The following is a 16,828-nucleotide window of genomic DNA, read 5'->3' on the forward strand; positions in this document are numbered from 1 at the left end:
CCATCAGAGGAAATCACATGTTGGCACACACTGACTTATTTTAGTTGCTTAAGAACTACTTAAGAAGCTGAGTTAGCACTTACAGTTCATACAAGCTAACAAACATACATACACATTCAGCTCTCTATCAGTCTGGCTGACAAGGACAAGAATGGCTAATTTGCTAACAAAGAAAGTGCTATTTAGACTGTTTATTTTCACTGAATTATTAATAAATGGGAAAACAACAAAAGCAATGACCATGTTTTCTCATGTAGGTTCAAGCACAATGCTTACAGAGTTTCTACATGTGACTGGGATGCAATATTGATCGTATTAAAAACTTGATTTCAATAATTACTTCTATGCAATCTCATTTCTTAATGTCAACAATTGTGATGTATTTTCTTTAGTCTTCTGTTGCATCAAAACAAACACTTCTACTTTCTCCCTCAGTGAATGACAACACAGCATTAGACCACGTGATGCAGAGCAGCAGAAACCAGAGATTAACACCAGAAAACACAAAGAAAAATACTTGTTGAAAGGTTGTAGTAAAAGCAAAAAAGAGAGTGACACAGTTAGTTTTTATGTTCAGTGTCAGATTCAGCAAGCTGTTGCGGGAAAAGATTGCAATAAATATTTATGTTGAAATCGTGAGAGAGAATCGTGATCTCAATTCTAAACCTGAAAATCCTGATTGTAATTTATCTAGAATCGTGCTGTTCTAACATCTGCCTCACATTCCAGTTGATATTGATCTCTATCAGCGAGATTAAGACTCATGGTGAACAAACAGCTCATTAGAGGCTCACTTAATCTCTAATTTGTCCAATACACAGAGTGATGCAGACAAAAGTGCACAAATACACTTCACATGATCACAGCTCTGTACACTTCTGGGCCACTGACCGATTCCAGCGTTACCATAGCAACGTATTCAGAGCAGCACACATGCACATAAACACAAAATGTATAGCGGAAGCCGCAGCTTACAGTAGGTAGTTGATCTCTGAAGCCAACATCTATTTGTATGCTAAAGCGTGTATGTGTGGATGTTTTTTTGTGTTTGTACGCGCCTGAGTGTGTGCATGTGTTTGATTCCACTTTGCAAGAGGAGCCCTTGATTGGAGGAGGTCTTTAAGAGCCGGAGGAGGGGAGTGTAATTTCCTCCCGGCCTCCGCCAGTTCCGCTGAAAAAACAGAGCAGAGGAAGCCCAGCTCTCCCTGGAGGAGACACACACATACATACATGCACAGTCACACACGCAAACACACACAGTAAACAGGCAAGTCAGCCTGCCATCACAATGACAAATAATCGCAGACATGCACACAGAAAACACACACACACACACACACACACATACAGAGCCAAGAATAAAAGTTCAACAAGTATAAACAATGTTCCCAGACAAAGAATAAACTTCAAGGGGCAACTTTATCAATGTTTACAGCTACCGACAGAGACAGAAATCATTTAAGCACCTGATTATCACATAATAATGGGCTTAACAGAAAAATAACACACCTTGACAGCTCGTGATCAGCAGCGCATCAATCATAAAACTGATTTAATTCCAGAGCGTGAAGGAACATTATTATGATCATATTCAAATTCCAAACTGTTGAGTGTAACAACAGTTCACTTTGTGCCAGGTCGTTGCAGACAGCTCGTGTCAGGGCCGACGCAGCAAATTAACTTCCACGAGTTCTGAGCAGGCAGGTGAAATGTCTTCCCACCAGCTGCTGAACTTTTTTTTTTTTTTATGATCGCTTGCCTCATGCCTATAGCAAAACAAGATCACTCAAAGTTCAGCCGTCAAACTTTCAAAATAAATGTCTGCATGAGGTAATTTGTGTCAGTGGGCAGGCATGTAGTGTGTGTGTGTGTGTGTGTGTGTGTGTGTGTGTGTGTGTGTGTGTGTGTGTGTGTGTGTGTGTGTGTGTGTGTGTGTGTGTGCGTGTGTGTGTGTGTGCGTGTGTGTGTGCGCGCGTGTGTGTGTGTAAGAGTGAGTGTGTGAGGAGAGAGCTCATCAGTGAGGGAGTGCTGGCTGCCATGCCCTGAGGGGAGTCAGTGGGGAGAGAGGGAGACGCCAGTACAGGCCATACAAGTCCCGCTGCCTTCCCTCCTCCGCCTAACCCTCACTGCTGCCTCGCACTGAACTGCCAACATACTTTGCTCGTGTGTGTGTGTGTGTGTGTGTGTGTGTGTGTGTGTGTGTGTGTGTCACAGTGGTATTGGTGGGTTCGACTTCAGGCTTCACCAACAGACAGGAAGAGGAAGAGAGGGAGAAACAGGCTACACCAACAACCTTAATGCTCTCATATCCCTGCTTACGTCAATAGAAAAGTTTTACTGTCACAGCTATAATTGAAATGGAACTGTGCAGGCCCTTACAAGCCAGGAGCCAATCGCTCTGATATCTGTAATGAGCCTAAACACAAGTAAACATGCTCAGATTTTGAAATCCTCATGTAAAAAATAAGAAAAACAAAACATGAGCATTTCTGCTATCTGTTTTCACTGCCCCCTGCCTCCCTCGGGTGATTCGTCTTGGCTGAACCCTATGTGTTAGGGTACAGGTCTTCATTCTTGGCTGTGAAAAATGTTACCTGTTTACCTGTATCACTCAAACACCTCCGGCTTATCTAAACCACCTTTGCCTTGCGTGCCTCGCACACAATAATCAGCAGTAGCCACGCTCAGTAGCTCGCTAAGCCTCTTACACCCTTCCCTCAAGATTAGTGCTTGGGAGCGACGACAGATGCGCTTCGTGGTGATAAAAACACACACACACACACACGAAGACAACACACACACACACACGCACTCACAACCTGTGTGAACAGATTTGGCGACAGTGAGCCGGCGGTGTGCTTGCTCATAACTGACACAAACACACATGCACAGAGTGGTGATGCCGTATTTGTGACACACCTGCAAGGCCTCGAGGTTTGGCATCATGCCCCTGGCCGAGCCCCCGAGGGAAGCACAAGGCAAACAAAAGTTCAACAGCCAGGTGAGGAAACTGATTCAATAGGACAGAGGAGCCGAGCCAACGAGCCCTTACGTCAGGCAGCCATACTGAACAGCTCAATGCCTCTGAATAAAAAAAGGCTGCTTGATACTCTGCGTCCGTGAAAGGCTGAAAGTGGATTTGATATTCATGCTGAGAAACATTATCATCAAAGTTGACACGTGTGCCTGTAGGGGCTTCACCGTCAAGGTTACAAAGAGAGACAACGCTCCGATATATTCTCACACACACACACACACACACACAGTTTCATGCATGTCGAGCTGGATGACAGCACAAATATCACAATGAAATATCAGTGTGCCTATAGTCCTGCTTTCAGATAGGCTGAGATAAATCTTGATTATCAAGCAGTGATTTGTTCTATGAGGAAAATAAAATAATAAATTATGATGGTCTGCACATATTGTTACTTTTGAGACAAATCAGTGATTTGAGATTTTCGTTGAATAAATCAAACTAGATTTACTTGATACAGCAACCAAGCAGATAAAGGCATTAACCATTAACTTAACTTAAAAAAAGGTTTTTATAAAATTTTTGTTTATCGCAATATTATCTTACCAAAAACCACCACTGTAATATATCTTTCCTCATGCATCGTGCTCTTTGACAAGTTACAACCTTCACCTTTGAGAAATCTTGACCACCATGCAAAGTTGACAAATCCTACATAACCACTGCAGGGAAGTAAAACACAATCTAAAATATCCTCATCCTTGTTATCACTCTGTATTAACAAGATGACAAAAAGTAGGCTGCAGCAGTAACAGGTATGAATAATGCAGAAGAACGATTCTTACCACTGGAGATGAAATTCGACAACCAGGACAATCGCAGATGGGAGGGTGCACCTGTAAGATTCCTTTTGACATGAGCGTCTTAAGACTTTTCCCTGGAATAAAAACAAGAAAAAAATGACTTTTTCATATTTTTTTTGATATTTTCAAACTCGTGCAACACGTGCATGACACAGAATGAGATAAGGCAACATCAACTAGCTTGGGAAAATAGTCTGTTCCTTCAATCCATCTCCAAACTTACAAAAAGTTTTAAAAAGAAATCTTCACAAGAAATAAATAAATGAATAAAAATCAATAACTTAATACAGTATAAAGGTTTGAAGTCAGTACCTGGAATGATCACTTTAAGTTTTTGCCATGAAGTTTAATTCTACCCAGATTCGTACCCATGCAGAGTGATAGCAAAGTACTGTCATCAGTCTATACAGGAATCAGTATATTGATCTATCAGGCAATCATTTTTGACCTGAGGGCGACACCCCTCCCCCCTCCCCCAACACACACACACACACACACACACACACACACACACACACACACACACATTAACTAGTCAGCTCTCCCTGAATAAACTAGTGTGCGTGAGAGTGTGTGTTTGTGTGTGTGCGCGCTCCATGCGTATTTATTGCGTAAAAATACTGTGCAGTTAATGTCAAAGTGAGGAATATCGGAACATTATCGTTGTATAGATCCTTTCAGAAAAAGAAAAAAAACCTGTAAAATGCGTCAATAAAGAGATGACATACTTTTAAATATGTAGTTAAATGTTTCAATTGCTCGCAAAATTGTAACGGTAAACCCTGACTGTGGTGTGAATGAGGAAACTAATCACATTTCAAAAGACAGAAAATCTCTCCATGTGATAGTCCCATCACCCATCCACAAGTGCAGCTTCACTAAACGGAACCACTCATCCCATAATAATAAAAGTACAACTGTCACAAAGTGAATTAACTATGTCGGTAACTTTTCACCTCAGTTCCGGCGCAGTCTACTCCAGATGCCCCGGGTTCGGTGCACGATCGCAGCCCAAACTCTGTGTCAGAGCCCCGGAGTGTTTGTGGAGGAGATTGCGCCTATTCGCATCTGTCTCCTTACGCACTGACTGCTGCTGTAACCCTTTCACTCCAAACTCACAGCACCCAACCAAGACACCCAAGTTTGTACCCAGAAACGGCTGCGTGTAAAAAGTGTTTCAGTGCCGGTGGTGAGGTGTCCCTCTCTGCCCACGAACTGCGAGGACACTGAAGGTTGTTTCTTACCTTTGTGTCTAATACTCCGTTTCCAGTCTTTGGCTGTCTCTCGTCCACTGACAAACTGGAACTCATTAGGGGTGAGCCACTCGCCCCTGTATTTAATTGAAGGTCCTTTGCTGCCTTGGCACAGTTTATTGATATAAAGCAAAGCCTTGTTTTCGCCGCACTCCACCTCGATGCACGGCTCCCCGTTGTCGAAGAAGGGCTGGAAGTCGGGGATGGAGGAGAACCTCTCCAGCATTAAGTCGTCCGTGTGATGGTGGAGATGCTGGTGATGCAGCGCCGAGTCGTGGAGCCCCAAGTACGCGCGGTGATGGGCGAAAATATGGTCGTAGGGCGGTGGATGCGGGGTCACCACGGGGATGGCGGTGGCATTTAAAGGGGCCAGGTATTCGGACTGGTTAAAGGCGGTCAGTGCCATGTCGTCTCCATCCAGCCGCTCCTTCTTGATGGCAGGCATGTTAGTGGGAGCCGAGGCGCGCCGAGAACAAGTGAGAAGCTGCTCGGCCGATCCAACTTGAGCGTCCTCTCCGCCTGCGAGTTGGGCTGAGCCAGACTTGGAGACGCGCCGCTTGGTTTTACGCAGAGCCGCCGCGTCGCCGTGAGACAGCGGTGTGTCCAAGTTGCCGGATAGATTCCCATTCAGTAGTTTCCAGCTCACAGCGGCGGCAGCTCTCTCCGCCAGCCTCACAGATCCAACCTCCCACATTTAATCACACTCGCAGTGTTAATACCTGACGAGCTGAGCAGCCCTGAGCCGCGGTCATCATCATGAAACCTGCGGTGATCGTTACCGGCCGCAGTCACGCGTCCTGTTTCTTATGTCTCTGCCTTTAGGGGGAATTAGACGCCAAATATGAATTTAACAGTCTCTGAGTGGAGGCACAGTTTTCTATGAAATCTTTAAATTAAATTTAAAAATGAAATACTCAGTTATTGGGACTTCACACGTGGCCAATTTCACATCCAATAAAAAAATATCAAATAAAAGCACATATATATTATGTTTCTCCTGTTAGGTAAATTCAACGAATGTTGCATTAACCATAATAAACATGAGTCGAACACATGTGGTTCGAGACCCACAGTATATTGCTCCACATTAGTGCAGTTGAAAGTTTGGAAAGAGTTGTTTTTAACCCCTGTGTGTGTCGTTGAAGTCACGCTGAAGTTCACAGACCCAGACCAAACAAGATTTGCACTCTCCGCCGCTTCTCAACTTGGCCCATTTAAACAGCGGAGGCTCGGCGAGAGCCCCATAGAGCAGGGGGGACTGCGAGGGACGGCACCTCATGGGCCAAAGAAGAGGAACAAGCACATGCACATGAGGAAGTGAGCAGTCATTTTCTCCCCCATGTAGCTGAATGTAAAACTTGAGGAAGCTTCTTTTCAATATCTACACTTTACAAAGTCAATTTATATTATTCTTAAATGAAGCAGATTCTCAACAACAGTTTCCTCTTATAAAAATCTGCCTAAAAAAAGATTATCACTTATCTTAAAGCACACATCTGCCATAAAGTATCTCTTTTTTTTTTTTTTACCACATTTGCCAAAAGCAAATTATACTTTATGACTGAAGCAGCAAGGACAGGGCAATAAAAAATGTCAATGTTTATCGCAATATAATTTTAGCAATATCACAAAGATTCAATATCAATATATGAGATATGCAGTGTGTAAGCAGAGTGAAGCAGTGTAATACATAACTGATCTACCACAGATTTGTAAAATATTTTGCTGTTTAAGTGTTGAATCAAATCAAATATACTTTGTACTTTTGTCCGCACGGGGACATTTTTCTTGGGCCAAAGTGCCACAGCAGCTGCAGAACAGTACATTGTGCCGCAAACAACCAAAAACAGTTCATAAGGACATATTGTGTAAGACCCAGTTTAGTAACGCAAAATTAAAGCAATTGAATATTTCACCTACCCTAAAAACACTCAGGAGCAGAAATCAGTCTTTAAATCGACTGATATGAAAACATTTTTTATCAGGCCCTCAACTTGAATGTAGTCGGCCTGGACATGTCACAGTTAACCAGATCTACCCATGACATCAGCAGCAGGTCTGCACACTGGGTGTGTGATGTTCTCCTCTGTGTCTAAATTAAAGCACCTATTTTGTTATACTCCACCTACTGTGACACCAGCTTGCCCTCTCTCACCCCACGGAAACTGCTCACCTGCTGCAGTTGCTTTCGAGAGCCACGCTGCTTAAATGTGGAGCTGTTGCTGTTAAACCCTCTCTTAAAATGTTTTGCATAAAGTCATAGTTTCACACAACTAAACTTGAAAAATGTGCGATATTTTAGGGGTTTAAGAGTAAGAGCACGAGCTCCGTGAAACCTGTTGATAATCAAGTGCAATCATTGTGTACTATGCCGCCTCTTTAATAAATGTAAACAGTTGTATGATTGTAAAATGCAGAATTTAATTGCACAGCTGTTATCAATGACAACAGATTCAGCAACGCTTGAAATTAATTATCCATGTTGCGTTTGATACTGGTAGCTGAGGCTTGTTTTCTTGTGGAAGGGGGTCATGGAAGGCTACGTTGTGACAGGTAAAACCCAATCAGTTTTCAATCATCTCAATTTCTTCCCGTCTTGTTGCCCCGATGTTTTCAAGCTAAAATGTGACTTCTCCATTTTAGAAGCTCTAAAATTCCAGAGTAATGTGGAGGCCAGGCGTACCCAAATCAAACAGCAATGTATAGATGTAGCCCTAGTGTGTTCAGATATTACTAGATGTTTAACTTACAAGAGGCAAACCAGTGGGTCAGTGGACAGGTGCTGTAGACACTCGTGATCCCTATAAGAATGAAGTGAAGTTTTTTCAGGAGTTAAATTGTTATTTGTTCTTTAACTTTTACATGAACCAAAATACAACCCAATAGTTGTATTTTAATCTAATTTGGGGTTTTGAGAAAGTATTTTTAAAAGAGCAGATCATATGTGTAACTTTCTGCTGCAAAGCCTCCGAACTGTGGAGCTGTATTCTCTGAAAGCACTTTCTCTCCACACTGTCTGCAGGGCATGTTCCCCTGAGCTCCTGGAGCTGGTGAGCAGGATCACATCTGACCCCCATCAGTGGAGAACCACCCAGGTGGATCCACCGCCGACACATGGAATAGCCATTCCAGCAGCAGAGGTGGGGTCCAAGGCGCTGTGTGTTAGGGGCCTATAAATCAGGCCAAACCGACTCTGACACACACAGAAAGGAGGCACACCACACCACAGGCGGAAGCGGCCCACAGAAAAGGCCAGAGACCACAGCCCGGCCAGGACTGGTATTACCTACAGCCAAGACCGGGCAAACACACGGCAGACATTTACAAAAACACTCTGCCAGCGACGTCACCAAGGATGATGACAGACAAAACATTTTTCCTTTTGGAGCTGAGGAGCTGTGACGTGTGAGGAGGAGAAAATGGAAATAGTGGATTTGAGAGTGAAAACATTTTAAAATCACAGCTTAATGAAAACAAAAGAGTGATTCGATATCTATCTTTACAGTGAACACAGCCAGAAAAATGAAATCGAAAGGTAACATTTTTCAACTGAACAATAATGTCACTTCCCACATGTTGGCGAGTACACTGAGCAAAAGCACTGACATAAATCACTGGCTGCTGACATTTATGGCGCATGTTTGCAAAGCCATTTCTAGGAAGTGGAACGCTGCGTTTCAGCTGAGATGCTTTTTGATTGTCTCTTTATCAAACCAGCGTTCACCACATTGAAATGTCTCAGTGGAAACCTTGCTGTTGCATGTGTGGGCACTGGAGGCTGCACCATCGGGAGAGCCCTGACGAAACTAGTCATAAAGGGGACACCCGTGCCCACTCCTGCACACCCACACCCTGTCCCTGATCGTGACTCACTCTCGGTGCCTCATCACGGAGGAGTTCCCCAAACTTATACGGTGACGACACCTTAACATCTTCAAAGAGTGGTTCGAGGGAACTGACTCGATTTTTCCACCAGGCTTTGTCTTTTTTTTTTGAATAGAAATATGTGATGGGGAAACCTTGTTTAACCTTTCAGCAGCATGTATAAGCATTTCTTATTTCTTATTAGTACAGTATAGAAGAGCCCTGCATCACAGGAAAAACCACCCACTCCTACTCTTAAACCCCATTAATGTACAATGAGTTACAAAATTCCAATATTAGAAGAAGGTATTATACTGTCAATAGCCAGTTACTTCTGTTTATATGTAGCTTATCTGATCTGCCATGGCACACACTAAAGATTTTTTAACTGTAGACTCAATTAATAGGCATTGATTCTGACCATCTAGCAGCATTGTAGAGAATATTTATTTTGATGATAAATTCAATGCAATGGCTGTAATTTCCTATTTCTCAGCAGAACGGATTTTAAAAGACAAGATAAGTCTTTTTCTGTGGTACATGTTTTTATCCACCTGTTAATACTGTCTACAAGGTTACTGTCTATGACTGTTTAAAAAAATCATCCATCCATTACCTGTACTGCTTATCCTTGAGGGTTGCATAGCCGTGGAGCCACCCAGCTGACATTGGGCAAGAAGTGGGTTACAACATACAATGGAAAAAAACACACACTCTCAGAAACACAACCATTCACTCTCACACCTACGGGCAATTTAGAGTCCCCAGTTCACCCAAACGCAAACTACATCTTAGACTGTGGGAGGAAGTTGGAGATAAGCTACATAGAGATGGACACGACATGCAAACTCCACAGAGACAGATCCAGTCCAGCCATCAGGTTCAACCCAAGAGCCATACCCGTGCTGAGGCGACAGTGCTAACCACTGGACCACCTTTCCCTCTTTAATAAAACTTAGTAATATATGATTTATAATGACAAATACAAAACAGCAGGTGAATATGAATTATTTAGATACAGTTATGCTTAAGACTTGTGTGGATGGTTGTATCACCATGGACATACTATGGTGATGAACTATTGTAACTTCAACTGGTTTGTATAAAATCATCAGTCCAAGTTCAGAATTCATGGTTACGTCAACAATGTGCTTGTTTACATCAAAGATATTTGATTTATATTGATGTTAGAGAGAAAAATGATTAATGATTGCATTTGAAAAGCTACAACCTGTAAATGATGAGTATAGGTTGCTTCCACACCTTGTTTAGTCAAGACCTCCAGAGGTTTCAGTTCGTGCAAACCAAAAAAACAGGTGTTAAAGGTTCCTCGCACCCCAGTGAAGACTAACCCAACAAAATATTATATTATTATAACATATTAAAATTGTTGGTAGAAATGTGTGTTATGTTGATCTCCTACCTAATGAATGAAGTGATTATTAAAGCACTGGTGCTACAGAGATATGTTTTGTGACCTTTAGCTCCACAGTGTTCTCTGCTTTCAAAACAGAGCAGAACCAAAGAGTAGTTCACTCCAGGGCTCGGTGACATCAGTCCTCAGTCTTCAAACCATAAAGGATGTTTACTGAAAATGTGGAGGACAGTAACATGTAATGAGGCACAAATTCAGCCCTTCCTCCAAAACGCATTTCATGTCCGCTGCTTCCTCCAATCGGCCGGCGAGAGCCCCCCTGACGCGGCCCCCGCCTCTGCGCCGTTGTTGGCAGCAGCCCCGGAGCCGCAGCGCTGCCGGCGGGGGAGAGAGGTAATAAATAACCCGGGGAGAGGAGCGGAGACCGCCGGGCGGTGCACAGTCTGACCTGACAAATACTCACTGGAAAACCATCAGAGAGCGAGAGCCCACCCCTAGCGCTTGGAGCCAGCCTTTCAGACATGAGCTGCAAAATATATAGGCCTGGCCCTGCCGGAAAAAAGAGAGGAAGACAGGCAGGAGCGTCTCCCTCTCTCCCCCACATCCACATCCAGACACCGCCGGAGACACGGCGAGAGTAATTAACTATTTAAAGCACAGTATGAATTTCTGCAGGGAGCGGAGGCTGCAGCTTATGTCTCGTCCAATTTCACCAAAGAAACATGAGACACTAAACACACCAGAGGAAGTTAGAGAAATAAAAGCAACTTAAGTTCTGCTGGAGGTGTTTAGCCGGAGACTGGAGACTGAACCCTTTTACAGAGTAAATTTAACTCACTAGTTATAGCCTACTTGTGTACACTTGAGTAGAATTAGATTTTTCAGGGGCCTAAAACATTAAAACATGTTTTACAAACATCATCATTGGAGCACAAATTCAAAGTGTGAGGGGTAAAATAAGAAATATATTATATTTTCTCACCTTCATCCAGTTTTATCCACCCATGCAAACACTTAGACAAGATCGATGTGTCAGTCTGATATTTTTCCATGAAATAATGGAGCTGAATTTTTGATTAATTTGTGGTGCTCCCAGTAAAAAGTAGTGTCAAATAATAACCAATAACCCTCCCTGTCAACAGGTTTCTTTTGGTCCAATGTAAACTGTTGATGGTCCATGGATGATCCAGAATAGTGGCTAAGTCCTGTAACATCTCTGGTAATGGTAATATTCTACATATTTTTGGGACCTCAAAGAAAATCTCATTCACTCCCATTGTAATGGTGTGGTTGCAAAGAATCAAAAGCCAATTTCACACATGAGGTCCAGACATTTTCCAGAGTTGGCCTCTCACATATGATATTGTGTGGGTCAGACAAGTCCACAACAACAAGAAAATATCCGCAAAATTCAGGTTCAAGGGGTGGTGCCTGGAGAGAGCATGGAGGAGGCAAGACGTAACTTTTAAATTCCGCTGCGAAAATCACATGATCACATGATCAACACCAGTTAGGCTGTTATTGAGAAAAGCTCTCAAATCCTGTTTTCCGAGTTGACATCTACATTTATGACCCTCACTTCCCATCCTGAGATATTTGTAGTCCCCCAGCTTTATGTCCGTCATGTATTATAAAGGTCATCAATATGGCCACTGGCTGTGATTTTTCAGGACATTATCCTGTTCTTTTCTCACATGGGTTCATCCTTGAAAAAGGTAAAGTGCATGTCTGTATTTAGGTCAATTCTGACAATTTAACTTTCCACATTGCTATATATGACAAAACATGAGCGAGAAAATGATTTAGAAGAAAGCACCCATTTAATTCATATATGTAGAGGAATTACAGGAAATCCAGACAAAAGAATGATTTGGCAATGTTCTGGGAAGATTGTGGTTATGGCAAATAGCTATAGTAGAAATGCGTGAATCGGCACGGACGTCATTCTAATCTGCATGCAACTCAATGATGCGCCCGGCTGCGCTGAATGAGTGGTCACTTGCAGCACTCGTTGCAAGAATGCACAAGATTCTCTTTGCAAGGTGCTGCAGTGGTGGGAATGAGCGGCTGTTTCTCCCAAAAATAAAGAACATTGTTCTCCAATGACTCGTCCAATTGGCCTACTTCACCCACCCACCCAAACCCATCCGCTATTAATCAGATAAAATTGTAAAATTTTACCCACCCGATCTGCGGTTCGGTGCCTAAAACAATGGATGAGGTTTGGCAAAGACTGTAGTGACAGTTAAACAAAAGAGCAAACATTTGACGGGACACACACTGGACCCACTCACCCCCATCCACCACTGTGATTCTCCACACGCTTACATCAGCCTCACAACGTAAAGGAAATGACTTCCTTTATTGGCGAAATGGACGAGATCCCTTGAGATGCTGTGACGCTCAAAGAGATGACTGAACCAGTTATGTATCTAATATCTGTGGCATGATGAAGTGTCACGTTGCTGTCGTTACACATTAAACTGGAAATCACCTCGATTCTAATTCACAGACTTCATCTCCCGCTGCGTTTCTGAGCCACCTCTTATCGCTGTGCTGTTAGAGGAGAAATAGCTAGTCAACACCTTTGCTGCAGGTCAACCTTCTGTTGTAGCTGTTAATACTCATTAACTTTATTTGCTCCTTTTAAATGGTGCAATACCGTTGCTGACTCATTCTCATTTTATCTAGAAATGGAACTTCTCAGGGGTCCTGGAGAGAGTTTAGCTCCCCTATGCAGGAATTTGAGGAATTTACTATCAGAAAATGTTTCAGGGTATACAGTCTGTGGCATTTGAGTGTTCTATGTTAGCAGACATGGAGGAGCATCGCACAGTAGAGGGGGAAAATGTGGATCAGAGCGCTGAAATTCTGACAAGAGTCTTTGGAGAGCGCTGCATTTGGCATCTCAATACCCTCCATCTGGTGATAGTGCTAAACACCACATCAAATTTCAAAACTTTTCATTCTCAGTGTTTGTCTCTAATTGCTCACTAGGCAGTGTTTAGGGCCACTGTGCACAGTCTCAGAACACCAGCTCCCTTCTCAATAAGTTAAATTTCCTTTTTTAACGGTGTAAGTACACAGAGACCACTGCGCTATTTTTATGGTTTAACCTAGGCCTTAAGCTAAGTCTTCACCAAAACACTCGCCCGAAAAAACAGTTTTAACACTGAACAAGTACGGGAACACAGGGCTGCAACTCCAGGATTTCAGTGTTGGCAAGCAGGCGGAGTAACATTAGACCCTGGAGGGGGCTGAGGAGGGGGGGTTGTGCTGTCGTGCCGGCGCCCTTGGCCTCCCCCGGCTGATCTGGGGGGTCAGGCGGCTGTCTGTGATCCCACACAGCGGCTCTTCCACATGGGATTTATTTTCTTGCTGGATGGGCAGGCAGGCGGCCCAGGAGGATTCTCATTTTAGACCAGCGTCTGTAGCTGTCAACGCCAGCCGACAGAGGCGAGCGGACACCCGACCCCGAGTATCCTCCCTCAACACTCCCCTTTGGACTCCCTCCCCTCCTCCCTCTATTCCCTGTTCACACACAACACACAGCACATGGACAGCGCGCACGCACGCACACGCACACACACGCACACACACACACACACACACACACACACACACACACACAGAGACAGAAAATAATGATTTCACAGCCTCTCATTTTGTCTAAATGAAAGTTGAACTCATTACAACAAGGTTGGAAATTTCAAAAATTCTAAAGATTTTTCGTTCCAGTTTTTGTATTCAAACAGATTTTGCATTTGTCTCTGATTATAAAGCTCTGTGGTGAACTCAAAGCTTTGACGAGCAATGAGCCAGGTCTATCTAGCAAAAAAATGCACAGCATCTCCCCCTTCCTCCCTAGCGCCGTTAATAATTTGTGCAGTAAAAGATAGCGTGCCTCTCTGAGTTTGTGGGAGTTATTGGCACAGTATTCCCCACCATATTTGTGCGAGGCAGTGATAGGAACATAAATTATTTCTTATCTCTTCCGCAATCCATTTTTCAAAGGGCTCACTCTGTGTTTGAAGGGTAGCAGCGCCAACTGCCAAAGCCCAGATAGCAGGCTACATTAGCCTTCAAGAGATTCGACTTAGTGATTTCAAACAATGCAATAAGAGGGGAACTCATTGATATGAGCGCAGCCATATATGACCATAATTTAATACTAAATTAGGCGCCTGGAATCCAACAAGATCAGAAACAATGGGCAGCATTACTACCACTAAGAAGACAGACGTCACTGTGAGGTTATTAAGTTAAATGCAGTCTAATTGAGCACGTTGGTGGTGTGGACTTGAATGTTAAATTTGTGATAGATTCTACAAAGTTTAGTAGTAAGCAAAGTCGGAACCTTGGACACAAACTATTTCCAAAGTGTTGCTGCGACCTGATGCCTTTGGAAGTAAGTGATAGAATTGTGCATCGCTGACAGCATAAGCAAAGTCCTTGTAAATCGCATGAGCCACTTAAGGCCCCTTTGTTGCTCCACTGAGGTCACAGGTTTTTCTCTCAGTATTAAACTCTTAGAAAAAGAAACAAGAAAAGTTTTGAGGAGACTGAAAAAGTCAAATGGTTACTTGGCCTGGCCGGCCCCGTCAACGTTGCTGTGAATCAGGACATTCAAACTGCATCATTTTTTGGGAAACTCTACACAAGCAGTGTCAGCTATCGCTCTCAGCAATTTTGGATATATTCTCCAGCCCAGGCGGATCTGCACAGACAAAATGACAAATGATAAATATCAAACCCTCCTCTGCAAAGCATTAATGTCCGCTTGTAAAGAATAAACCCTAGCTCTCCCAGCTACTATTGATTTTTTTTCCCTGTGTGATGTGAAACCAGCAATCAGCACTGCGGTTCGAAATAGCCCTGAAACTGGAGCCGAGACGTCGATGAGTCGCCAACACATTTCAATTAGCGAGCCGCCCTGGCCGATCTCTCCCCCGGGGCACAAAGCACAGAGGGTCGGGCACACCCAGCCCAAGTCCACATATGGTCCTGTGTTGGCTCAAATTAATCTGATAAGACACAGAGGGAGAATTTATACCTTCTACATAGCCAACTATTTGTCTATTTCTAGATCTTTCCATCAAGTGGAAAAGACACACTTGTGCATTCACAAGTCAAACCAACCTCAGCATCAGTGTGTTATGTTTGACATGACTCATTTTCTGCTAGAAAGATGCAGGTGGAGCAGTGACACAAGACCTCACTGCTGCACCATGTCAGCCAATAGGTGTTCATGTTTTTGAGATGTAAAATAATGGTTTTGTATTTATTTGAACAGTGCGTCTAGAAAATGTTTTTCATTTATAGTGTGCCCATGGCTGAAGCATCTAAAGCCCGCAGGAGGAATGATTATTTACAGCCTAATGTTCTGTACTACAGACTTTCACTGTCAGCTACTTTCATAAAACAGTTTTTGCTTCAAGCATCTTTATGGGATCTTTTTTGACATGAGTACCAAATATAATGACATCCCACATTTGCAGTGCTGGCCCAGTTTTAGTTTGAAAACACAAGAGTAGTCTGGACAGGCAGACGAGATGTGTGGAAAAGATTACGTAGCCACTCAAAACTGCTTGCTAATTGGCTCTTTTTGGTCACGACTTAGCCTTTGCTGAATCATCATTAGCCTTGGATATCAGTGTAGAACGCAACATGGATACTGAATTACAAGCATTGCTGATGCCCTAAACCTTTTTCATTACGATCCATGAATTATTCTTAGAGAAATCAAAATCAATCAAAAATATCCAGGATTTGCTTCCTGAGCCAGATCGACACCAAAATTAAATTGGTTCTTTGCTGACCCATGCTGCATCCTTCCATTAAGTTTCGTAGTAATCAACCAACCAATGAACAGAGTTGAAAACATAACCTCCTTGGCAGAGGAGTTAACTAAAGGCGAATGTTTCTGACCAAAAAAAGTTAAAGATTTTAACTTAAAGTTTTATTGTGAAAGATTTCATTTGTATTCAGCTGTCAGAAAATCTACATTATGAAAAACAAGGGAAATGCTCTGACTGTTTTACAGTAACTAGAACTGGGTGCTTAGTGTATTTGCAATGCTCATATGGTCCAGACCTGAATGAAATAATAACTACAGTAATGTTATTATATTTTATTTCAGCAAGGTTCTCGTTCAGACACTAGTACAGAACAATCTCTGATAATACTCCAGGTAACAAAAGATAAGTGGATGAAAAAGGTTTTGTCTCTTGTTCGCAGCGACGTCGTTTCATTCTCTGACAGCTCTCATCAACAACAGCAGACTGGTACAGGCCGTGTATATGTGTGTGTGTGTGTGCGTGCTGCACTGAGGGGCCAGGGGGTTACGGTGGAGCCACGAGGCCACAGCGACAACTTGCTGCCCCCCTCTCTCTGCCCCCCTCCGTACCCCTCTGGCCTTTTGCTCCTCGCCTGGCTGGCAGCCCTGCATCAGGCAGACACACCACAGGCTCTGCCCCCCGCCCTCACACCAACCCCT

At 43.3% G+C, this 16,828-nt stretch overlaps 1 protein-coding gene across 9 annotated transcripts in view; it reads right to left on the reverse strand.

The window, feature by feature from the left end:
• The window catches only part of samd11 (sterile alpha motif domain containing 11), an 86,077-nt gene that overhangs the window by 44,609 nt on the left and 24,640 nt on the right, over window positions 1-16,828 (reverse strand). For 2 of the 9 annotated variants that reach the window (XM_069525981.1, XM_069525979.1), the window contains exons 1-2: window positions 5,085-5,903; window positions 3,823-3,914 (exon numbers count right to left, since the gene is read on the reverse strand). In XM_069525981.1, coding sequence (XP_069382082.1) covers window positions 3,823-3,914; window positions 5,085-5,787 — 795 coding nt within the window. In that variant the 5' untranslated portion in view covers window positions 5,788-5,903. Of the gene's footprint in view, window positions 1-3,822; window positions 3,915-4,152; window positions 4,185-4,796; window positions 4,929-5,084; window positions 5,907-16,828 lie in introns of those variants that run through there. The other 7 variants (XM_069525990.1, XM_069525986.1, XM_069525988.1 and 4 more) reach the window with 5 other exon arrangements.

This window comes from Paralichthys olivaceus, chromosome 6 (genome assembly GCF_024713975.1).
Source record: "Paralichthys olivaceus isolate ysfri-2021 chromosome 6, ASM2471397v2, whole genome shotgun sequence".
Lineage (NCBI taxonomy): Eukaryota > Metazoa > Chordata > Actinopteri > Pleuronectiformes > Paralichthyidae > Paralichthys > Paralichthys olivaceus.